A 16,225-nucleotide genomic window follows, 5' to 3' on the forward strand; every position below is an offset into this window, starting at 1 on the left:
ATGTTGTCATGCAGCTTGCTTCGTGCGCAGCGGCACTGTCATGGTGGAATTTTTTTTCGTTGTTGAAAGAAAATGAAACAGTACAATTCTGTGCTTTCAGATGTGTGCAACAGTTTAAGGAAGGACGACACGGATGCGATGGTCAGGTGTCCAAATAATTTTGGTGCTACATTGTGTGTAATGTGAGTGTTGTATGTTTTGTTTTTGGGCATTATATTATATTGCATAATAGAAAAGTTGCGTGTGCAGACGAATCTAAATTGTTTTGGAATTTTGGAACTTTTTATATAACAGCACTATTGAATTCTCTAATCTGATTGGTCAGCTAGTGTTGATGAATTATTGTCCTAATTCAATCAATATATTTATATTTATGCGTTATATCGTTTGTATAGTGATTAAACAACTCCACAAGTGCACATCCATGCTGTTATTGAACCAGCCAATCACATCGCAGCAAAAAAATGCAATGCAGATCATCTTTAAAAAATCTTTATTTAATGGTCTGTGTGAACTCTGAAACTGTAGTGGGTGAAAATCCCAAAAGATCAGCAGTTCCCGAAACACTCAAACCAGCCTCTCTGAAACAACCATGTCACAGAGAGCATGTGTCGGTTTCATTCTGATGTTTGATGTGAACATTTACTATTGACCTTTCTTCTTCTTTCGGCTTCTCCAATTAGGGTTCGTCACAGCGGATCATTCGTCTCCATACCCCTCTGTCCTCTTTACCTCCATGATTTTATGCATTGTGTGACTGCCACATGATTGGCTGATTGGAGTACAGGTGTTCATATTACAGTGACCCGTAAATGTGTATCTGTGTACCAAGTATGTCAATCAATAATAAATAAAAACATTTAATTTTTTTTAAACTATTGCATCAACTATAAATCTGTCGAATATTAGCCATAATCGATGACATCACTTCCTTAAACATCAATGTACTTTGTCCTGAATTTTGTTCACATAACTGTAATAAAGTTGATTGACAATCATCATTATAATCTAATTAAATGTCTCAGTGGTGATGTCTGCCGGACGGAGTTATGATAAGTATGGAAAGATGACCTGCAGGCTATTGATGTCTTGGCAATGCTTTTTTCAATAAAGTCAGTGGGGATCTGTTCACTGCTTACGAGCCATTATCTAAATTTAGCAGCATGCTACAGGCTCACCGTGGCCTCGGAACAAGTGTAAGATTACACGCGCGAAAGCAAATCTGTATAATCACAACTCTATATACGCCCCATGTCCACTTTTAGGCATGTAAAAGGAAATCGCTGACAGGATTTGAGCTCGGCCTGTTTATTTATCGCACTGCTTACAGTGCTGAAATGCACCTTTAAACGACTAGACGCAGAACATAATAAGTGTTCTTTATTAATGCCTAGTGTTTCGAAATGTAAAGCAGAAACGTGCTGGTGGTAGCACTGCAATTCCTACATTATTTTGTCCTGAGGAGTTATGAACATAGAAAGGATTTGTGGGATTTTATTCTATCAGGAATATTGATGTTAATCATCAGTGAGATTTAGAGACACGAGCAAAAACAGGACACGTTTTTTCTGTATAAATTGTGAGGCATAACATTTTTTATTGTTATACACAGACCATTTCTGTTACAATCTCCAGAGTACAAATGTCACTGGGGCTTAATGTGCTTCAAATGACAAAAGTCATACCATTCTTTTCCTCCAGTGGTAAAATATATCTACAATAAAGGCTCTTTGCAGCTTGTATTATTCATCAGTTGAACCAAATGTTTTTTTCTTTTTCTTTTTGTCAAAAATGTGTGACACAACTGATTATTACGTCAATCACCCATTAAATAAATGTGCAAAACGTTAGAAAAATACCAACGTGGGTAACGGACTAAGCTTTGTAAAAAACAGAGTCCAACGGCTGTTTATAAATGTTTTCTTTGTGCAATAGCTGTTAGTTTTTAGAAAAATAATTCTGCCCTTTGAATAGTTCGTAAAATAATAAATCGACTGGGAAAACATAAACACAGGCCATTTACAATGCATAACACATATTCACAAAAATTGTAATTAAAAAAAAAAAAAAAAGGAAAGTGGCAAAACAGGTACCATATAATGCTTAATTTTTTTTTTTAGATATTTCAAACATCATAAAAATAGCTGTTATTTTCTGTACATATTTGATTCGAAAAAAAAAAAAAAAAAATTGTAGCATACCCATCTTTCTGATATTTCTCTCGGAAACCTATAGAATTTATATTATACAATAATCACGTCATTATATTTCTGTTTGACTGCCCTAAAACATCTGAAGCTTATATATATTGAAGGTTTCTCCTAATCATCAGTGGTACATAATTACATTCAGTAGGCACAGTTATATTCAATATCCCTGCATTGCATGCCAGCGAGCGACTGCGAGTAAACAAATGTTGCATATACAGCATGGTAGAAGAGATGATGCTCGATAACGCTAGAAAAGAATTTGACCTTCCAGTCTCAAATGAGTAAAACAGCACATTTGTTTGGACTGTAGTGCATGTAGAGACCGCCTTACTCAAATATTGGCCTTAATGGTGGTAACGTAGTGGATTTGAAGTCATTTAAGCGAAGCAGTAAGAAAAACTAATACAGCATAGCCTATGCAAGCCCTTTGTGCACGCATGTCTTTTAAAATAATATCGAAATAATAACGATGCACTACTCATTACAGAATAAATAAGCTTTCTTTGAAATGCACACAGACTTGGTAATGAAATCTGAAATCCAAAATAAAATCACCACTATGTGCCAGCAATAATGCAACAAAACAGTGGCACGATGTAGTGTTCTCTTACTAAAGAATTAAGACAAGGCATGTTTCTTTCTTTTTTTCTTTTTCTTTTTTTTGCATCTTTTGCATTCCTCTGAGGTAAACAGTAGTTAAAGACTCTTGAATTTGCAACACATCTGTCATTCAATGTATCACATACCTGAATTAACCCCTCCACACCCTGTGTCTATATCATGATACAGGGATTTTAGTCTAAAATGTATAAATGGATAAAGCCAAACATATTTTCGAGTGATAAGGCAACGATTCAGTGCTGAATCTCAAAACGATGTTTCGATTTAATAGTTTCTAATCAAAAAGTGATGAACTTTGGGCCTAAAGAAATGTATCTCCCAATCCCGAATGTCTGTAGGTTCAAGTATGTGGAAGAGGGCAGACAGCTCTTATCCTCCGAGTGTATTACGCTGTTCTGTGTCATACCACGCACAGCAGTGCAAAAACATGTGGGTGAGCTGGCTTCATGTGTCAGACAAACAAAGAAAATATGCATAATTCTGAAGGGAACCCCATTATTTATGTACATCTTTTGATTGCTGATGATTATATTTGATGGCACCAAAATAAAAAATTGCTGATTCTTTAAATTCACACATAAAACAGGTCTGAAGGGGTTAATTCATCACCGAACAGAGAATTTCAAATAGTCTGTTTTCTAACATGCAAACAAAGCTCAGACTTTTTTTAAAACCTAAAACAAGTTTTTTTTTTTTTTTTTTTTATCTATTCCTTACCGCTCACTCGTAGGCACGTGCCGATAATCGGTTTTTACTTGTTGCGCTTCGCACTGAAACTGTGACGTGCTGCATTTAGTGTCTAAATTCTTGTTCATTTTATTTCTTATTTATTTTATTCCCTTATAAGCTTTTAACAATAGTTTAAACAATAGTAGGTATCGTTTTAATTCATTATTATGTACACTGAGATATAAAACTTGGGACGATTATCGACATGCGCCTAGTCGTCCGCGTGAATGTCAACGCAGTAAATCGAAGAAACTGCATGCGCGGTGAGCAAGGCTCAAGTCACAAATACATACAGCATAAACATTTTCACCTCCTTTACATTTTAGTAAACAATATTCACCCATGTGTCTGTACGCATGGCGATTCTTATTACAGTAACCAGTCCTTTCCGTCTTTATCCTCATCTCATCGTCAAATCGGTTTGCATTTCCTTTTATTCTTTTGTGATCAATTATGGAAGGAAGTGAGCTGTCGGCTAAAAGCCCATAGATTGTGTGATATTTATCATAAAAAAAAAAAAAAACATATTGCACATTTTCTACATTAACTCTTTTTTTTTAATTTTTATAAAGCAAAAAATAAAAGTAGAACTGAAGTACGTCTGCGACTGAGTGCATGAGGACAACAGAGAAAAATGAATCGAATGCTACCGTAAAACAGGGCGTGTTCCTGCAGATAGACATGTGCTGATGATATTTTTAATCCCAATATTCAACACAATGTTGTGTAATGCTTTGCATAATTGAAAATATGAACTGATTACCTTAATTTTAAATGGACTCAATTGAAAAAATGATGCATAAAAAGCGATATATTCAATATGATTAAACAGTGTATTGATTTTAGCACATGCCTACCCACAGTAACAGTGACGCTATAGTGTGTAATGTTATAGGACTGACGATGGAGGCCGTGGAGTGTGTGTGTGTGTGTATTCAGTTTTCTCTGAGTAGCGTGGAAAGACCACTGAACACATTCCTCTGGCACTGAGCATAAATCTCCGAACCCAACACGTCAGACGGGAAAGAAACGAGGCAGCTGTTTGTGCCTGTCATATAAAAGTGTACCGAACGTTTCCACACAGTGCGGCCAGCTCGGATCAGCACACCCTAAACTCTCTCTCACACACCTCTCTCGTTTTTTATTCCTCATTGCTTTGCTCTTTTTTTTTTCCTCCCCATAACAGTCAGTCTTTCACACGGCGAAACGAGCCGTGAAAAGTTACGTCGTCCTCCAAAGGCGTTCTTATTTTCCAAAACTTCCTCTGTTGCTCCCACGGCCAAGGACCAGCGCCAGATTCATGTAACACTGTGTTATTTCCATGACTAAGGAATCAAAATGATTAGAAAGATTGATTACTGCTTGCAAGAAAATTCCACAGGAAGAAATATTATATCGGTCTATTCTCACTTGTCTAATGACGTTCAAAACAGGGGGAAAATACATTTTACATACAAGATACAAAAAACACAATTGGAATTTAGAATACATAATAAGTCCTCATTATGATCTTTGCTAAAGTGTCATTGCAGTATTTTGCCAGTTTTTGAACAGCGTAAGTGTTGTGTGCTTTATTACAGTTTAATTACTATTATAGAATGTGTAAAAAAAAAAAAAAAAAACGCTGTGTAGGTGAGTAAATAATTTTCTCATAAAATTAGCATTTTTTTTAAAAAATGTAAGAAAAAGTAAACACATAAAATGTTCAAAAACCGTTGTTTGCCTGGCAGTGTAGAGCCACCTATACTTACTATACTATAGCTATAAATACACTTAGTATATAATTTGCTTTTGGAGATGTCTGTAGCCCATCTGTTGCGCTACATAATTTATTAGCCCTGTTCAACCCCATCCATCAATGTAAATATCTGCTACTGCTGACCAGATATTATTTAGATGGTGGATTATTCTTACAGCAGTGACAAGGGAACCAGTAACCTTTAAACACCTCAGTGTCAAAGTCCACCAACCAAAAATATCCAGCCAACAACCGTCCTGAGCTCAGAAGAGCAGAGTACCATTAGCCTAAAGGAATTGAGCTAGAATCTCTTGCTGTACACCTAAAATTTTTTAAGAACAATATCTTCATTATAAAGGTCATGACCCATGTTTCTGCTCAAACTTCAGCCCCTTATTAGGACAGCATTTGTTTAATATATGGTGCAATTCCTTCCTTTATATTTGCATATGCAGAAGTGCGAACATAGCTAACAAATCGTAGCAGAGGGTAAAACGAAATAAAATTTTACCACAGAATCTGTGCTCTACTGTCTGTTCCATATCTGTGTAATAATATATGCTCTGGAACTGCAGTGAAACATCTTTATTTTATGCCTTTAAATGAATCAAATTATTGCGCTCTTAATTGGCGCAACAGCATTCGCTCTACTCTCAAGAGATTGCAAGTTTGAACACCAAAGATGCCCCAGCTATCCGTGGCGCAGTCCAAGAGAGCGTATTTGCTCATGATCTCTGGATGGGCAGTACGGTGTTACTCTCTCACCTGTCAGTCACAGAAACACTAGCCTACTGTGGTCATCTGTAATGAGGAAGATGGTAGTTAGCGCTTTCTACACAGTGTTCTGCTGCTTTGCCATGGATCGGTAACAGCACTCCAAAAATCATTGGGTTTGCTGGCTTTACTTGTTAGCCTTCATGCACCCTGGCTGGTAGGTGCCAAATAAGGGCTGCGCTAGCATGTGGGTGGGAATTATGAGGAAATTATTATAGTTTAACCCGAAAAAAATAGCATGGTTTGTGGTGCACACAAACCATGTACTTGAGTTCAAGTAGAGATACAGTAGGTAAAATATTATACCAGTAAAAGGAAATGTGCTCAAAATTCACTTGAATAAAAGTACAAATGTATTTGCCTTTAAATGTACTTAAGTATCCAATATACTACATTTAGTATGATTTATTATGGCTGTAATAAAAGCTACGTTTTTATCCACTCGTAAATAAAAAGGAACGACTAATTTCGCAAAATGTATTGAATAAAAAGTTACTTAAGTACAGTACCAACTTGCATATACTTCATTACTGTCCACCACTGGTTATACAGTTAGGCCCTTTTTTAACTTTGTTTACTCAGATGTAGCCAAAGCCTTTTGTTTACATTATACAATCAAGTTGCACCAATGCAAAATGTGCAGCTTTCTTGTGATGCTTTTAAAAATGTCTGGAAAATATGAGCTACCAAAAATTGTTCCAAAAATGTTTTCCATAAACAATAAGGGAACTATAAAAGCTTCCAACATTGTGATAAAGCGAAGATGCTGGCACCTCTGCATATGTAATTCCCTAGAAAATACATTCATGATCCAATAGCGATCACACACCAAAAAAATGAAACAAAATAGAATAATAAATTCATTTGTTTATAAAGAAAAACATGACAACATTTCCAAGTGATGTTCAAGTAAAAATTCTAAGATCAACAAGATCATGGCTTACCTAAAACACAGCACGATCATGTCAAGAAGTGTACAAAAATGATGGCCAATCCAATATTCAAGAGCATCACCATGGCAACTAAAATAGAATTCGGACCCTGGAACGTAAATCAGACACACACTTATGATTAAAGGAACCGATGAATTTTATTTTATTTTATATTATTTTATGCACATAGTAGAGACAACAAAGATGACACCACTTACCGTACCGTCTTCTAACACCTCGTTTGGGATCTCCACACTGGCTTTCTTGGTTTCAGCGAGACTCTTTGGTTTTATACTTTCTTGTTTCCTGAGCTTTGTCTCTGGTTTTGGCGTGGGTGATGGCACTAACTTAGTAGGTGGTGGCAGCCGAGCTAAACTCGACTGAGTCATTTCACGATCTTCCTCCTCCGGTTCTTCAGGTGGAGGGATGTACTTTTGGGTTTTCACGTAATAGCTATGATAGGCAGTGTGCAACTGGCCGTTCACTGATGGTTTGTTGAGTTTGGGTGGCTTTGGGGGTGGTGCAGTATCTTTGACGGCTGGAGCTTTGCTAATTTCGGCTACGATGGTGGCTCTTTCATCTTTGCTAATCTTATGGGATAGAGCACTGTTGTCTCTGCTAATTTTACGGCTTGCGCTAGTGCTTTCTTTGCTTATTTTTCTTGTCGGGCCAGCACTTGCTTGTTGTTGTTTTTTCGTTGATGATGATTTAGGTGAGGGTGATGGGCTGTGGGTGGGCGAGTGTGATGGAGTCGTGCCGCGGCGATAAAAAGGACTGCCTGATGAAGACTTCTCTTTCTCCTCCTTCTTCTCCTCCTGTGGTGGAGCCTCTTTAATCTCCTCCACATGCTCAGTGAAGTTTTGCTTTATGTACTCAAGGCCTGTGAGAGCAGGAAAAGAAGATCGAGCAGGGGGAAAGATATCTGACAGAGTGATACCTGATGATTTGAAAGAATTGTATTGGGTGTTTCACAGTTAAAAAGGCAGGATGATAAGCACATACATTCAAAAGCTTTCTATTCATTTTGTATATGTGCTGAAATTTTAAAAGAGCTTGTGAATAGAACAGACATAAATACCTCAGCTGGACAAGAAATGAGAACAAGAAATGTTTAGACTACAGATTCAGTACCGGCATCAGACCTTGTTGGAAATTACATTTACTTAAATTCACTATGAAACCAATTTAAAAACAGTAACAACAGAACCCTGAAGTTGCGTAATGGGGTTTCTGAGAAATCTGACATAACCAAACAACTTTTTGGGTTAATAACATGACTCCAGCATGGATTTATAAACTTATGCTATGAACTGTAAAAATGGCTCTCAAATCTAATTTTTCTGAAACACACAACTCTCTCATGAAAGACTGCAATCCTGTTCACATACAGTACAATGCACATTCTATACACAGACATTAGAAAGCGACGGAAATTAAAACAGTAAAGGATCGAGAACATGGTGAACATGCATACAATGCTCTTTCCTCCTGCATCCCTTTGTCTACACTGGTAACCAGCATTGGAGCTTGTTGGAAATTTGAATTACTTAAATACGCTATAAAACCAATGAAATACAGTAAAAACAGAATCCTGTAGTTGCATAATGGTGTTTCCGAGAAAACTGACATCACCAAACAACTGAGGTGTGCAAAACTAGAAAACAATAATAGGTTAGTGAGATTATTTCTCTATTGACCATCATTTCATGCAATAACTCAATAATAATCAGTCTGCATTATGCTATCCATTTAAATTCCACACATGGTTTGGAGAATTAAAGTATCTTTTCACTAAAGAAACAGATTTATGACTCAATCCTCAGCCAGTGAAAACACTGTATAACATTAACTGTATGACATCTGTAACTATATGCCCCAATCTGCAGTCAAATTCATATAAATTGCATAAAAATTCGATAAAATGCTTAGCCTGCTCTTGGAACTGCAGAAACCAACAACAAGACTTTTAAACAGATTATAAACAAGCACAACAAGAATCACTTTTCCTCATGATGAGGCATTGCTACCATTCTATTAAGAGAAGTCAAACATACTCATTGCTCATACTCATATATATATATACATATATATATATATATATATATATATATATATATATATATATATATATATATATATATATATATATATATATATAGATAGATATATATATATATATATATATATATATATAGAGAGAGAGAGAGAGAGAGAGAGAGAGAGAGAGAGAGAGAGAGAGAGAGCAATAATTACCATGCACATACATAATACACCCACAAATTACTTCACATTAAATAGTCATGAGCTTTTGTTTTCCAATAAAAGCATATTAAATATAATTCACATTAGAAAACTATGTGGGTAAATGTTTGAGCTCACTTCTCTTAAATTTTCTTTGTATGTGTTCAACCTGTTCCAGCATAAAAATGTTCCTGTGCACAAAAACAGTCATGAACACACAGCTCCTGAGGTTGGAGTGTCCTGCACAGATCCCCAACCTCAACCCCACTTAACACAATTGGGATGAATTGGGACACCAATGGAACCTCAGGCCTCTTCACCTAACATCCATACCTAATCTCAATTATAGGGAGAAACCCCAACACCCATGCCTTCCCAGAAGCGTTTAGGAAAAAAAAAACTTTTATAAATAAAATCTCTGCATCCTTCAGGTTTATTGACAAGAGCATTGTATGCGAACATGCATACAATGCTCTTTGCTTCTGCACACATTTGTCTACACTGATAATAATTTAGAAAGGTTACCCCCTTCCAGTGCCACTATGCGTATTTAAGTGACATGCTGACATGAATAGTGCACAGAGAGGTTAGGGGTGATTATTTACTATCAGCTATGCACCTTGCACAAGTGCCTAGTACAGAGTGAGACAGGAAAGACAGAAGAAGCCGGACTGAGGTCACATGTTCACCGGTGTGAGTAAAGGAATGGACAGCTGCTGCGAGTCAGGGACTCGTTCGTCGTTGCTGCACTTGCCCCCATTCCAACATGGCGATTTTAGAGGTGCACAGAGCAGGGTTCTGCTGCACTGAAAGGTCATTGCTGTCACACACTTTTGTGCTAATCTAACATAAATGTCAGTCACACGTGCAGGCATTAATTCTTCTTATGATGTTTATAGTCTAATTTATGGACGGGATTACAGTATACAAGACAGAACCATCCAGGAACAGGTAGTAATTCTTCCCAGGTTGATGAGAAGCATACAGCTGACAGCAAGCAGCAAACATTTCTATTCTTTTACCTCGTCGTTATCTTTTTTTTTATGTTCGTTATTACGCAATATTTGTAATATGTATAATATTACATCAATATCCACAAATATTTGTGAGGCAATTACAGATTCTGGAGCGAAATTGTCATTGGTGCTGCATTAAATTTTTTTTAATACTTTGAGAAATGAGTGTATTGTGCCATGCTAATATCACAAAGGGATATTGTTAGTGCAGTTTCAATTGTGTTAAATATAAAACGAGATGCATTAAACTCAATCGGGAGACATTTTGCTGTCTGGAAAAAAAAAACAGAGAGCCAGTGCTTCTTTTTTCAAAAACCATTTACCAATGATGTCGAACGAATGAGAAATTCCGTGTAGAAACAGTGGAGACTCAAAACTTGAAGTTTCCGAATGCAATGCATAAGTTATAGGATACTGCAAAGGATCACTGGACTAGTTAGAGACCAAAGAGACAACGAGGACAACGGATGGACAAATTAAGTGAAGGGCTTAATTGCACCACTATCAGCAGGTAGTTGAACTGGATTGCAAGTAATGTAGAAAAATGTAGAAAAACCAGCATGTCAATGAAAAAATAAAATCTAATGCATCAAAAAATTAATATTGGACACCACTAAAAGGCATGTTGATTATAAGAAATGCAGAGTGGGATTTAGTTTTTCCGTGACGATCCTAAAAAAAGCAGTTGAAGCCATGATATTGGCACAGCTTCACACCTTAGAAGCTGTCCAAAGTGTTTTAAATATTTGAAGATGATTAACAAGTTATTATCGAGATGTCTCAAATGTGAGTGTAATTGCAATGAATCACTGAAACTACTAGGAAAAGCAACACATTACCAGCAGAGATCAAGACTCTGATAACCCTCTGGTACAGTGGCCATGGGAAAAGATCTGTGCAGATATAGTTTGAATATCTCAATCATTTTTACACACACAATACACACAAAAATCCAATATCAATTATTGACCGCTTCAAAATGACTGACAGACTAGTTCTTTCATGTAAGGGGCAGTCACGATACACTTTCAGCATGAGAAATTTCTTTGGAGACCTGCCGGAAAATTTGCGGCACACGCCAACGCTTAAATGTACCATCTGTTCCTGTACATAGCGACACTGCAAACCGGGCAACTTCTTTTTTGATGTTAATTTTATTTTATCTTAAGGCTTGGTTGCGTAAAATGGGACTAGTGACACACCGCTATAATCTGCAATTCCACAATCTTGTATTTTAATTTCCGAAGAGGTCATGCCATGATGTTCTTTTTCTAGATCTTCTTGTGATACGAATTTGCAGGGCAGAGCTCATTAAACTTGAACTTTGAAAAGTGTTGAAATGCAATACATCTTCGTATTGAGCTCACATTTCTGGTCGGTCCATCCATCCATCCATCGATCCATCGATCCATCCATCCATCCATCCATCCATCCATCCATCCATCCATCCATCACTAATTGAGGACTAAAATAGGAAATATTCCAGAGCAAATTTAACCATATATTAGTTCAGACTTATACTTTAAGGTGGCAATAACAGAATTTATGTGAGATACATTCAGGAAATGAGTGCAAATAAATGACAAATGTCAAAATCTGCTGTCTGGAGAAGCAGTAATATAAGCCACTGTATGCTTACTGATTCATTCATTCATTTACCAATTTATCCCACAAAACCACAATCAATATGCAGGTCAGGCACCTGACAAAGTGTGTGTGTAACAAATATTCTTCAACGTGGCTACATTTTTTTTAGTTAAAAAAACTTTTAGAATTGTATTTGATGATCCAAATGTATTGTCAATCCATTAACCGTTACTTTGGATTCATATATTTGTTGATAACAGCTGGCTTTTTTTTTATTTTTAGAAAATCTCAAGACTTCATTTACTCAAATTATTATCTATCAACCAGAAATACAGTGTACAAACTGTGGACGCATGTAGATGCAAACTTTGTATAAGGCAGTGCAGCTACAGGATACAGTTACAGTAAAGAATCAATTGACTAGCTATTGACCAGAAAATTAGCATGACTGCATGATAGAGCAACCTACCTACCTACCTACCTACCTACCTACCTCCTACCTACCTACCTACCTACCTACCTACCTACCTACCTACCTACCTACCTACCTACCTACCTACCTCCTACCTACCTACCTACCTACCTACCTACCTACCTACCTCCTACCTACCTACCTACTGGTAATAATGCTAACTACCTTGGCTATCTTGAAGTGTCGGTTGAAGACCCACCTCTTCCTGAAAAATTAAACTAGCACTTTCCAAGTTTTGTTAAAAAAAACCCCCAAAAAACAACTCTCAACAAAGTTGTAGTTTGATTTATCTTATAAAAATGTACCAGTGTACATTTATTCATTAATAGAGACTCAAAGCACTTTTGTATGTAGCTTTAGATGAGGGCGTCTGCTATTACTAGGCCCCTCTCTGTCTGTCGTCTATCTAACATGAAGATTGTGGAATCCAATTAAATTCTCAGCACATTCTTAAAAGTTGAACCAATGTTCACTCACAAATTAGACTCTAATACAGTTTCAGTCAGAAATTAACTGGGAATTATTAACTGAAACTGGAAAAAAAATGAATACTTCAGTGCTCGTTGTGAATGGTTGTGCTGTTATGGTAAAAAGTGAATGCTGCACTGCTTAAAAGTCCTTTCGAAAGCTTTGTGTACGCTCAAGTCAAACACAGTGCTTCATTGTAGTCATAGAAACAGCTTTCAATAGCTGCGGTCTTACATTACATCTGCCCGTAAAACCAGTTTCAGCTGCTCGGCAGAACCTGAGTGTGTGAAAGCAGTGTGAGAGAAAAATCCTTTAAGCACTGTGGCATGAAAAACTCAACAGACTTTAAAGTGATGCCAAAGAATAAAAGCTCCTATTGTCACACAAAGACTCTCAATTTAGTTTTTCATCCAATTGATTCGGCACTGATCCACTAGTCATGCTCTCCCGTCGCACAACCTAACAGAGTCGGGCAAAGATATGACAAAATGTATTTTAAAATAAATACCAAATACCTTAACTTTAAGTGTATCCTAAGAAACTACTGTATTTTTGTATTTTTAAAATACTAAAACATACTTGTACAAGGAAACATTACATTTCTTCACAAACCTTCCATCAGTTAGCCTATTTGATCTGTTCCTTCACCATCACACCGAATCAGTTGATTAAGTAAACAATGTTTGATCGCTTTTCTCTGGTGGAGTCACACAATTAATCTGACATATGTTAACACATTCAATATTTACATAGATAATCCCTGTGATCTCCCAGATGAAGGTCCATTTTAAAGTAACCAACAGTTTAATGTTTAACAGTTTGCAAATGACTCATAATTTTTCCAAATTTAGTTAATCTGTGTTTTTTAATAAAGGGCTACTTTACAACAACAATGACTCAATGACAAACAAGTGAATTATAAGAATATAACGGATGGCACCTGAATTGTCATTTATGCAGTGGAACGCAAAATCATGATCCTACTGAACAGCTGCTTCAATTAGTGTGCAATATTCAGCAATCAAATATATATTTATCAATCCTTGGACACCTATTAGAAAGCTGGCAACCTGCACGTTTCTTACCTTCACCACCTTCTTTCATATGGAGAAATGTTCTGTTCTGATCTCAACAAATCTGGCAAGTAGGCACCGATCAGAGGCCGCATTTTTTATGATGTCATCATTAAGACTTCTTACAAAGTATTTTACAGTATATTAAAACTACAAAAATACAAAACACTAAAGTATTTTGATGCAAAATATGAAGCCATTTTCTTCAACCCTATCAAATACAAACGATAAAAATCCTATTTTTTATTTAAAATATACGTATTTGAAATACACGTATCATAAATGCTGCCCATCCCTGCAACCTAACAAACAGGGCCGACAAATGCCGACACGTGCTTCCTTTAAAACGCATGATGCCAGTCAACTGCATCTTAAATACAAAGGCAAAAAAACAAATCTGCTGCTTAAGAGGAAAGTTCTAGAAAGTATGCTATTCCTATCATGCACTCCCTTGACTACTTGAATGTGTCCTTGTTAAGCGCTGACCTCAAAATCTTTTTTAATGCTATTTTGTTTTTGTTTGCACCTGCCTGTGATGATTGCTTATTTGTGCCATTTTCCAAGATATAACAAGAATGAAACAGAATATGAATAAACGGATGGATGGATGAGAAATAGGTGTGAGACAATGCCACACTGCAACTGTTGCCTTTTTTGCTTAATATCTTTCTGCTTTTCACACATACCAGGCTCATGAAATGTCTCTGCTCTGCAAACAATCAAGCTTACAAATCACCGTAGTCATGGTTATGGACTCTGGCAATATGCGTTTTGTTTTTTTCCAAAAAAAAAGACTCTCTTTATTTTTTTCTTAGAATTTAAAACGAAAACAATTTGAAGAATAGCTGCGTTGCAGTACCACGTGTGACTTGAAAGTCCATTTTGCAGGAAGGAAGGAGATTGAGCCTGGTCTTAAGTTTCATATGTTCCCATATGTATTAATATATTGTGAAAATCCTACATGTTACTAGGGGTGTTCTTTACTAAGGGTTTACATAATCGAATTAGATTTGTCAAGTCTTGCCTATAGTCGACTGATAGTGGAATCGTTTGTGTGTGTGTGTGTGTGTCTGTGTCTGTGTGTGCGTGTGCACGCGCGTGTCGGTCGGGGGGATAGGGGCGAGCATGCTCTAAGTACAGCGCAACATCAATGATTGATGAACAATCAAATATTAATTTACAATGAATTTAATTTACTCCTGTTAAGGGAGTGGTCGTATTTTTCTTCACGCACGTTAAAAATATTTATGAAAAGCTTATTCCTTTTCACATTTACAACATTATCATATCAAGCTGTATATGAACTTATTGGGATAAAAACAGTATTTCTGTGTGAAATCAGATATTAACCACCCCCATATAAACAAAATGGCACGATTCTTGTTTCATCACATCTCTGTGAAGATTAGACTCTGAGATTGGTAGTCGAATCCTCCTCCTTCCACTGAAGCATTGAATCTTTGACTATTCGGGGTCACCCCTAAACCTTAGACATAAAATGAAGGCTCGACATTAGTCAATAACATAACACACAGAGTGAAAGTTGCCAATCAGTGTGTTGCCATTCAACATAAGGAAGGAACTGCAAATTCATTAAACTGGAAATAAAAAAACTGCTTATTACTGTAACTTTTCTTTTTTTTTATCGAATCCTGAATGATGCCAGTACTGATGCACTCCTCTAGAGCTTTCCATCCAAGCAGCAGGACAGCTGCTCTCTTGTTTGGCAACTTCAGATCTCCAGATTATTGAGCTGAAGCACATTTTGCTCAGCAAGCTGCAGTCATGATGCAACACTTTTCAAAATCGCTCTGGCAGTGACTCAATCATTATAAAGTCAAAGTGTAAAGCTTTTATTACTGTGCCAGCAGCAGCCGAGTTAGGATTTAAAATATTGCCCAGGCAAGATACATCATATAAGTATTTCCTTTTGTAGAGTTCAGTTGCCTGCTGCTCAGAGCAAATAATAGGTTCAATGTTTTGTGTGTGTGTGTGTGTATGTGTGTGTGTGTGTGTGTACCTGGTTGTTGGAAGTCAGGAGCTAATTCGCTTGCAATAGACCTTGCAAGATCTGACTCCTGGTCAGCAGCAACTGCAGCCTGGTCTGCTGATTCACTCTTTGCTCTGGCGTGGGTTGTCCTGTAGCACACAGACAAACACAAACCCACATTATTCATTAGCAAGCAGCAGACATATACATATTAGAACGACAGGCAGCTAATGATTCTATAGACAGTGACATAAAGCCACTTAATCGTCATACTATTCCTTCCTTTCAGCTCTGTAAAAGGACTGATAGTCTATAGGCATAATGAGTCTACAAGCATAATGCAAACACACACACACACATACCACAATTTACAC

General features: G+C 36.8%; 1 protein-coding gene across 1 annotated transcript in view; it reads right to left on the reverse strand.

Moving 5' to 3' along the window:
- Positions 1 to 1,805: 1,805 nt before the first annotated feature.
- Positions 1,806 to 16,225, reverse strand: part of jph1a (junctophilin 1a) — a 34,207-nt gene continuing 19,787 nt past the window's right edge. The window contains exons 3-6 of the mRNA XM_046833605.1: positions 15,882 to 16,000; positions 7,223 to 7,884; positions 7,017 to 7,113; positions 1,806 to 4,885 (exon numbers count right to left, since the gene is read on the reverse strand). Coding sequence (XP_046689561.1) covers positions 7,033 to 7,113; positions 7,223 to 7,884; positions 15,882 to 16,000 — 862 coding nt within the window. The 3' untranslated portion in view covers positions 1,806 to 4,885; positions 7,017 to 7,032. The remainder of the gene's footprint in view (positions 4,886 to 7,016; positions 7,114 to 7,222; positions 7,885 to 15,881; positions 16,001 to 16,225) is intronic.

Source organism: Silurus meridionalis, chromosome 21, assembly GCF_014805685.1.
Source record: "Silurus meridionalis isolate SWU-2019-XX chromosome 21, ASM1480568v1, whole genome shotgun sequence".
In the NCBI taxonomy this organism is placed as follows: domain Eukaryota; kingdom Metazoa; phylum Chordata; class Actinopteri; order Siluriformes; family Siluridae; genus Silurus; species Silurus meridionalis.